A 9,301-nucleotide genomic window follows, 5' to 3' on the forward strand; every position below is an offset into this window, starting at 1 on the left:
ATGGGGAACACGTCAGGGGTATGTACAAGTAGTTTTAATACACTACACACAGCTGGGTATAAAAAAAGACAAGTAACCAAGCCTCCGTTGTGTACAATAGAAGCTGGAGCATAGACACTAGCCTAGTGTGGGGATAGCTGGGAGCCTAGAGCAGTGAGCATACCATTACATGTCAGTATAACACAGAAAAGCAGACACCACCATTTCCACCTAGTGCCTTTTTTTTAACCACTTCCTTCATTTAGGGGGGAAAAAAATCTGTACCTCAAATATGGTAAGCTTATTACAGTATATTGTCTACAGTGAGATATTGCTTAATAGTACATCAACCTTCTACCTCCATAAAACCAATTTAACACAAAAATGAAAGGAGAAAATCCTTTTCAGTAATGTTGGTGATTCAATACAGAAGTAGCTTGGACAACTCCTCTGTGCTGCACTGCTATTTATCACTTCTGATCCATGCTTTAACATGGAGAAAGTGCAGATATGTTCCTCCCCCCAATTTCAACCACCCTCTGCCCCTTCACAAACATCAGCTGCCCAGAACTCATTCCTGTGGCCAGAAACAGTCCCTTGAGCCCACTCCTGGACACGGCGGCTGCACCAGTGACCTCTTCAGTGCAGACGGCACCATCGCCACCCAGCGGGGACTACACACCAGCCCCCAAGAGCTGCTGCGCTGGCCCTGCAGGCTCTGGTGCAGTTCCCCATGAGCACGCACCCCAACGGGAAGTAAGCAGTCACTGGCAATGACATTCAGGCCAGGAAGAGTGCAGAAAAATTAATGGCATTAAAAACTACAACAGAACCAACAGCCACTTAGGATCTAAATTTGTGTCTAGGCAAATCTGATTTAAGCAGGTGGCATTGCTTTCTCTAGGGCATTCCTCATTAGCTACAGTATGGAAGTTGATCCTGAGAGGGTTAACCATATTTGCTTACTGCAGCTGGTATTTTACACACACATTTTTCCATGAAGTGTGCACACTGCCTTTTAAACCACAGAACTTGGACCACCCTTCCACGCCAAATACAGGGCTTACCTCATAGAAACACAGACACAGGCTTTGGTTTTTTAACAGAATGGAGCTTCAGTCCCAAAGCCCCTGAAGCACAGCAATGCATGTTTTTGCTAGTCTGCGTCTGTACTCTGACCGAAAGGTGAAGTTGGTACAAGGCGAGGGCTGAGCTCACACCTGTTTGTTGTGTCAGGCATGGATTCGGCTTCACACAAAACTGAGGAAAACCAAACGAAAGCAAAGGCTTTGGCAAGAGGCTGGTCGGCAAGCACCGATTCCTGTCGTGGTCTGCGCATGTGCAGGCAGACCTTGTCTCTGAGTCATTGTCGCGGCGCATTTCACCCCAAAGAACCACAGCTGTTCCCCTTGGGTTGCTCCGTGAAAAACATTAGCCAATGTGCATGAGTCTTGGAAAAAGTCCCACCCTACAGGCCTCCTGGGCAGCCCAGCTTGTGAAGGTCCGTAGCCCATCCTCAGCCACATCAGCAGCTACGGGCAAGCATTACCGCCCCAGCAGGCACACGGGGTCCGCCGACTTGTCTCACAAAGTCCTCTTCCTCCTGGGCTGAATTGCCATTGACTGTGAAGATCAGTGCAGCCGTAAAACAGATCCCTGTGCCTCAGCAGGCACTGCGTGTTGTGTGTGTGAAACCAGTTACAGCGAAGTTTAACAAACCAAGTCGTTCCGCATTTATTTCTAGCAGAAGGTCAGGAGACAGTTAAATGCCCTACGAAGGCTGCAGCAGCTACATAGCAAAATCTCCGTCAGCTCCGAAACCCCCAGTTCTCTCTTCCCACCTGCAGGTGTCCCCTGATCGGACAGCTGAGCAGTCACTCGGAATGGTTAGTGGTTTAATGTGTTTTTTGTCCTCACAGGGGAGCATGATCCTCCAAGCAGGAGACTAGGGTGAAGTGACCTGCAGGCATTGGTGGGGGGGAGTGAGGGCCCTCTCAAAGTAAAATTTTCACCACACCCTGAGGTGACTGTGCAGTCTGGGAGGCTACACTAGAGGGCGCTGGTCCAAACTCCAAACGCTTTGCCAACCTGCAGAAAAAAAAAAAGGGTATACAAAATCAGGACTGCTGACTGAAGTTCTTAAGTTCAGGCTGTGTTAAGCTCTGCTTTGATAACAGAACAACAGCTTCCAGGCTTCATGGGGAAAGTGGCCCAGCTCTCATATGGACAGACATGAACCTGGAGGACAGGGCAAGGACAGCAGGGCTCAATTCTCTGCACAGCTGCCCCAGAGATTCCTGTCCTGCTGCCATCACCACCACGAGCGACCCAGCGCCCAGGTCTGACGGGCTCTGCTGCAGGCCCTGTTCTGCAGGTGACAGCAGGACCAGGTGATCCACAGACAGTAGAAACAACCTCTGTGTCAAACTGTTCCAAGGCATGCTGGGTAAGGGCTTTGGCACCCACGGTAGTCTCGTCTCACCCCTTGTCGAAGAGCGGCAGACAGTTGGGGGCGGCCTTGCTTTCGGGGCTCTCTCTCGAGGGAGCAGCGCTGCCGGCTCGGTTACAGGGCGCGAGGCGGCCAGGCGACTGGTCGTTAACGAAGTCCCGACAGGAAGCCAGCTTCGCCTCCAGGTTCTGAAACGGCAACGACCACGCGGTCAACGGGGCTCTGTGTCGGGCCCCGAGCCCGCCGCTAATGCAACCCCCAAACCTGCAGGTCGCTGGACACCCCAGCTCCTGCCGAAAGAGCCCCCAGCACAGCCGAAAGAAGGAGAATAGCTTGAGCCAATTTAACAGTGACAGGCTGGCACGTGCTCTGACAGACTTTGGGGAAACACTAATGAAAATTCTTGGTTAGGAAGGTTCTATGACCACCATAAAAATTCACTTCTGAAACTACAATTACTGGAAAAGAAAAAAGGTATACTGCAGGCATAAAGCCGTGAGATGAATGTAATTGTAAATGGCATTGGAATGGTCGTTCGGATTTTAAAACGGGACTTCAAATTGTCCTGCCGAGACTGAGCAAACCGTCCAGCTCTTACCCCCACTTTCCTCAGCAGCTCCCCGACAATGTTGAGCGCAGATATCCGGGCCGAGGTGGTGAGGGGGGTACCGGTGAGCCCGTCGCCTGCACGGACAGACACAAACACACACGCTGGAACTGCAGTCGGGCTGAATGCTCAACACCAGGCACGTCAGGAAGACCCATTCAGTCCCGGAGTACTGTACAGAATCCCTCCTGCAGTGCTGTACAAGAGCAGCCTCCTCACAGCCCTGCCCGAGCCCCGGTCCCAGTGAGAAAGAGGGCAGCGGCACCTCTGTCTTCGAGAGGCCGCGCGCCCCGCGGAGGGGGGGGTCTCACCTCGGCGGTAGGAGGACGGAGGAGTGGCGAAGGTGCTGGGGGTCATGCGGGGCCCCCCGGGAGTGCCCGGCAAGGAAGGGAGCGCCGATGGGGGCCGCGCCGGCGACTCGGCCTTCTCTCCCTCCTTGGCCGCCGCGCTCAGAGAGGGCCTGCGCTCCTGCTTCTGCTGCACGGCCAGCTCCTGGCGCAGGTCTGCCGGGAAAGGCGAGACGAAGGTACGTGAGGTCAGACCGCTCACGGCCGAGCAGACCGCAACCTCACTTTAACAAGTGCAGTTCTTCATGAGCCAACCCCCCCTCCACCAAACAAGCCCTGCCGCCCACTTGGTCGCACGTCCCAGCCCCTCTCACCCCTGGCCTCGTCCTTGAGTCTCTGCACGGACTCCAGCAGGTTCTCCTTCTCATCCAGTTCGCTCTCCAGGAAGGCGTTCCTCTCGATCACCTGGTTCATCCGCTGCTCAAAGTCCTCCAGGGACATGATGGTGGCCCTGCGGGGCACGACGGGGAGGCAAGTCAGGCAAGAGATGGGATTACGGGATTGGAATTGCTCTGGATGGAAGTGCTACTTGGGAAAACATCAGCAGACTCTACTCCTGTATTTCACAGTAAATCAAAGCCTCTCCTTTCCGGTCCAAATAGGAAACGATAGGAAAAGTAGCACTGCTTTTCTATTTCCATCAATATTAAACTACTTCAAGAGCTTGAGCGCGGCACAGACAGCTCAGCCAAACATTTAAACCCCCCCCTGCTGCGGCCCGCAGGCTGACCTCTTGGCTCTCTCCAGGTCATCATTGGCCTGCTCCAGCTCCCTGATGTACTTCTGCAGCTGGTCCCTGACGGCCGTGGTCTCGGCGAGGTCGCCCTCCAGAGTCGAGATCTGCCTGAACGCCTCCGAGTGCTGGGCCTCAAACTTCTCCTGGCAGGGCCGAACACAAAACGAGGAATACAGGGTCACGCATGTCTCAACTGTTACAGCACGGCAGAGCCGTGCTGAGCTGCTGCTGTTCCCAGCGAGAGCCTGTCACTTGCACCAAGGGACATCGTTGTCATCCTGTCTGAGGGGCAGTCGGAGAAGAATTACACCCTCCCAAAGCTTGCACAGCACAGCTAAAAGGTTTGACAGTCCTCGGTCATTTGTTTCACGCGCTGCAAAACTACCCTCTACCAATGCAAGAACGGCACTAAGAAAGCTAAAATAAAAACTCAGTATGAGTGCTCCAGCGTGAAAGTGGGCTGACCGAGGAGCTCCTGCCTTTCATCTCTTTCTCCTTCTGCCTCGCTCTTCAGGCGTGGGAGAGCAGCCGGCGCAAAACGAAAAAGCTCTCGCTGTCAGAGAATAAGGAGATCCTATTTCATTGCTTTCCTCCTTCCAGGCGCTGCTCTGAAATAACTATCAGCTGCTTCCTGGGTCACAATCAGCCCTCTGTTCCAGGCTGTGCCCGGAGGCCTGCGGCTGTGAATCCGGGATTGTGCTCAGGTCCCCCGGCTGACCTCATCGGCACAGCCAAACGGGCGCTGCACAGATGGGCACCTCCGAGGAAACAAGGCGTTCTTTGCCGAGAATTCAAAACAACAAACATCTGCCCTTTTATAGCGCCGTTCACACCTGCGCATCCCAGAGCAGAGCAAACACAAGTCCGGTCACGAGCCGACTGCACCGAAGGACAGACGCTTGACCAGTCTTAGTGCAGTTACTTCAAGAGGCGATCTGAAAACCGCCAGGCAGCCGGCTTCACGACCTCTGAACCAGGACAACGCGGTCATACAGGCCGGTCTGCCAGTCTGTAAGCCCCCCGGGGTCCCTCGTGGGGCAGACCAGGAAGTCAAGTGGTGGCTTAGGGAAGCTCGAACTGGTGTCGTCACATCCTGTTCAAGAACGGTTCGACTGGCGTTGTTTCCCAGGTCATGAAAAGCAGGTCTGACTGCACCGAATTCAGACTTTAAAGCTAAGAGTTAACACCGACACCCAGACTCTTGACACACAGGGGGGCAAGGCCACCATCAAACGGCATGACAAATCAATGCCGATTTAGTTATCTGCATTCAGAGGCGGCTGGTAACACCTCGCATTTGAGTTCAGCTCCGTTCTCGGGCTGTGAGGGACAAACCCGCCCGTGTCGTGCTGGGCTAGAAAAGGCAGGCAGAGCCGTGTAAAAGTGAAATGCAAGTCTGTGTGGTCCCTGATCATGCCACCAAGAGACAGCACGCCGGACTGCCAGCATCCCAGACCATAACCCTGGGGGCAGGAGAGTGATCAGGAACAATGAAAGCATTGACAAAGACAGGAGGCAAAACAGTCACCCAAGTACAAGTCCCCCAAGACTCAATACAGTAAGAATACATGGCCCCTCTGAACACTGCTATGTTACTGATCCATCACTTTATCTCTTCATTTCAGAGAGTGCTTGACCGATGAACTCCCGGGTGACTCCAACTGGAAGGTGGCACCAAATAACACCTGAATGACTCTGAGCAACGGTGCTTCAACCAGGATGAAACCAACACTGAAGGTTCTCTAACCGATCATGTTTTCAGGAGGCAGCCAGGCGAGTTGTATAATGACAAGCGTGTAAAGAAACTGCATTCAAGGAGAGACAAGTTCCCAGAATGACACTTCCCGAGACCGTGCCCCGTGGCTTCGCAATACCGGGAAAGCCACAATCAAGGAACAACGCGTCTTGTTTATCCCACAAGACCGTCTTTGGGAAGCAGAACAGGCTCCCGGCTAATAAGGACCCCCTTTTTGGTCCTGACCAAATCGACTAGGAAGGGTCACTTCGGGACCAAGTCATCCCAATCCTCGTCTTCAAAGGGAAGAGGGAGACACGAACCAGACGACAAGTGGAAACGCCGAAACATAGAACTCGGCTCAGGAAACACGTCTGGCGGGGGGGGGGGGGTATAGAGGTCTCTTGCAGAACACAGCAGGAGGAGATCCAGGGAGCCAAGGCCTTGTCTTCGTTTTTAACAGGAGGGAAGAAAACGTCAGAAGTCATACAGAGAACACCCTCCCCGTCCCCGAGCTCGGCTGCGGCGCGGTACCTTGTAGGTCTCCAGCTCCATGCGCAGGCGGTTGTTGTGCGTCAGCAGCTCGCGGTTCCGCGCCTCGCACTGCTTCAGCTCCGCCTCCAGCTCCTGCTCGTAATCCCGGCTCATCTGCTGGAACTCCTGCAGCTCGTCCTGGGCCTCCTCCGCGCTGCCGGGCCGGGGGAGAGAACAGGCCGCTCAGCTCGGACCCGCGTCGCCGGCGCACAGGGCGCCCCCTCTTGTCACGGTTCCCATGGCGCTACGCGGCTCGCAACTCCATGCCCCGAAGGCTGATCGCTTTCTCACCCACGGGGGCGTGGAACGTGGGCTAGGAACCGCAGTATTTCAAATAACCTGAGCTTGGAAAAGGTGGGAAAACTGCCTGCCTGTCTGTCTCCTGAGCAGCCTTGGATATTAACAGTCTTGGCAGGAGCTGTGCACCCTTACAATCAAACCTGAAACGCTTTGTAAAGCAGTCCTGGCTTCTGAACTACGGGCGGATAACCCTGACTTTCTGCAGCCGTGGCTCTCGGCGTGACTGGACCGGCTGGCTGAGCGGCCCCTCCGGATACGGCGCTGCCCCTCGCAATATTGGACGCGGCGCAAAACGCACACGGCTGCGCGCAGCGACCGAGGACAGACCGGTCAGCTAAGACACACGGAAGCCCGGCCGCCCTTCAGGGGGGGGGTATCCCACTGGCGACTGAGGCAGGTGAGCCCCCGGATTCCCCTACCTCTGCCGGTACTTCTCCGCCGCCTCCTTCCAGTAACGCAGCTCCTCCTCCAGCGAGCACAACTTGGGAGCGACGGCCTCCGTCATGGCGCTCCGTCTCCAGGCAGTCTGGAGAAGGGGAAGAGACACGACAGGGAACCGCGTTTAAACAAAACCAGAGAGCAGATCAACGTCGCACGGCGCTGCGGTCTGGCACCTCGGACTCGGGCCTCTCGCCCTTGTGAAGTTTATTATATCGGGAAGAGCGACGGGAAAAACACGACATTCCTCCTACCGCCCGGTTATGAAAGGAAATATTCCACGACTGAGGCTGCATAGGTCGTCCCCAGGTGGGGGGACGTTCTCCCGCAGAGCTTGAGTTTCTATCCTGGAAGGGCCCGGACAGGACAGGTTTCACATGCTGAGCTGAGCTGCAGATTATCGCTGTATCGTATTACGATGCGGAAAGACGCCCCGTGTGACACGCAGAGGAGGGCACCGACTCGCCAGTATGAAACTCACTCGAGCAGTCAAACGCAATATCTTAAAACGGCTACCAACCGACCAAGAGCCAACATAAGTCCCGAACCGCCTGGGTCACCCCACAAGCGGGAGTCTGGAGAGAGCTACATCGGCTATCCTTTACTGAGATGGGGTTGTGGAATCATCACTCCTGCCACGACATTGCGAACCCCTTTTGCTATCATGAGACTTTATGGGTCAATATAACGTTTGCCTAAAACCATCACCACCGTGAATCCAGATGCATGCCTTGCCAACTTCGAACTACACTTGTAACTCAGTCCCCAGGCGCGGTGCCCCGCACACACATCCCCGGCTGCCCCAGTCCCGGTGCCAACACAAATACAGCCAGCTCCTCAGATTATCCCTCTGGCGACGCTTGTGTCCAAGCCCGCTGTTTGGCGTTCGCCGCAATTGTGTAGCGATGTGTACGTAACGCGAAAAACAAACACGCACACTTGGCCCCGTCGCCGTTGCATGCAAACAAAGCAAAGCGGAACCACAACTTCCGAGCCAGCGGACGGCACCGACCTGCGAGCGCCGCTCGGGTGGGGACCCCACGCCCAGGGCACGGCCCCTGGGCAGCCGAGCCGACGCCTCCGCTCACGTTGGCTCCTCCGCCGGGGCGCCCGAACCCCGCGCGCGGCCGAGAATCCCGATTCCGAACCCGGGTCCGAACACAAAGGGACCCCGGCGCGTGTCTCCCCCCCCCTGGGGCAGCACCAGGCCCACGTCTCACACACACACACACAAAAAAAAAGGACAGAGTAATACCGTGCAAAATAAAATAAAAAAAAAGTCCGAGAGCCCCAGCCGCGGCAAGGAGACGAGGAAAACTGCGGCGCCCAACGTCGCTAAATCCAAACCATCACAAGGCAGGACGCAGCCGCCTGCCATTGGCTGGCGGGGGGTGACGACAGCGGCCCAGCCGGCGGCCCTCTCGGCCAATCGGGCTCCGGGCGTGTGTGTGTGTGGCTTGGTTCTTCCCGAACCGCCCCGGCGTGCAAGGGCGCCTGTTGCTGCAGGCAGCGACGGAGAAGGGACAGGTTGGATACAGACCGAAACGTCTGCCCCCTAAGGTTTTCGAGAAGCACAAACCAGTGCATTTCACAATCAGCACAACTCGCTCCTGTGCGGGAGAGATGCAGTCGGACTTTTCCCTCTGAAGACTCTGTCCCGGTTCTCCTGAACTATAGCTGGCCACACCGCTGAACGAAAAAAACACCAAACAATCCTCATCATACGGCGAAGCACCTATCCTGTACAAAATAACATGAATAATACGTGCAGGAAATCGTCACAGATCTGAAAGGATATTTTAAACCGTCTAATCCTGGAGGTGGTTAGCTACGAGATGACATAAAATCGTAAAACACAACATCCCAGAACATGGTCAGTCCATTAGGTAACCTAATTAGAGACGCATAACGTTCAGAACCCTTAGCTAGCTCGCGGGACTAATTAAAAAACACTTCATTTACCTCGTCTGCACCCTTACTCGGCACTGCATAAAATATGTTTGCACACAGATGAATGAGTATCAAATGGTACGCGCACAAGTTATAAGGCGAAAAAATCCCAACAGTATCGAAGTGAAACGCAACTTGTATTGTAACCGCCCCCCACGTGTTGTGACGAGTGTCGTAACTACCCTTTCCCCGCCGGGCGGCAGTGTGCGCACGTTTGCGACAGCTT

The 9,301-nt window shown here is 54.9% G+C and overlaps 1 protein-coding gene across 5 annotated transcripts; it reads right to left on the minus strand.

The window, feature by feature from the left end:
• Window positions 1-18: 18 nt before the first annotated feature.
• On the minus strand, window positions 19-9,295 carry nde1 (nudE neurodevelopment protein 1). 5 transcript variants are annotated; one of them, XM_069180697.1, is made up of 10 exons: window positions 9,088-9,295; window positions 8,705-8,814; window positions 7,107-7,213; window positions 6,388-6,541; window positions 4,113-4,261; window positions 3,697-3,833; window positions 3,347-3,538; window positions 3,027-3,112; window positions 2,462-2,616; window positions 19-2,067 (listed from the first exon to the last, which is right to left on the minus strand). In XM_069180697.1, the coding sequence occupies exons 3-10, from the start codon at window positions 7,190-7,192 to the stop codon at window positions 1,974-1,976; spliced, it is 1,053 nt and encodes a 350-aa protein (XP_069036798.1). In that variant the 5' UTR covers window positions 7,193-7,213; window positions 8,705-8,814; window positions 9,088-9,295; the 3' UTR covers window positions 19-1,973. The 5 variants fall into 5 exon arrangements, with proteins under 5 accessions (XP_069036798.1, XP_069036796.1, XP_069036795.1 ...); XM_069180695.1 differs by lacking the exon at window positions 8,705-8,814; XM_069180694.1 differs by lacking the exons at window positions 8,705-8,814; window positions 9,088-9,295 and adding an exon at window positions 8,381-8,677.
• Window positions 9,296-9,301: the final 6 nt, after the last annotated feature.

This window comes from Lepisosteus oculatus, chromosome 19 (genome assembly GCF_040954835.1).
Source record: "Lepisosteus oculatus isolate fLepOcu1 chromosome 19, fLepOcu1.hap2, whole genome shotgun sequence".
NCBI classification, from domain to species: domain Eukaryota; kingdom Metazoa; phylum Chordata; class Actinopteri; order Semionotiformes; family Lepisosteidae; genus Lepisosteus; species Lepisosteus oculatus.

Bases quoted from the DNA above. Each gene is read 5' to 3' on its own strand.
- nde1 (XM_069180694.1), bottom strand. From the start codon at position 8,503: ATGGCAGGCGGCTGCGTCCTGCCTTGTGATGGTTTGGATTTAGCGACG. The intron at 3,539-3,696 runs GTGAGAGGGGCT...CTTTCCCGGCAG, and splicing joins ACTCAAGGACGAGGCCAGGG to ACCTGCGCCAGGAGCTGGCC. The intron at 3,113-3,346 runs GTGAGACCCCCC...CTGTCCGTGCAG, and splicing joins TCCGTCCTCCTACCGCCGAG to GCGACGGGCTCACCGGTACC.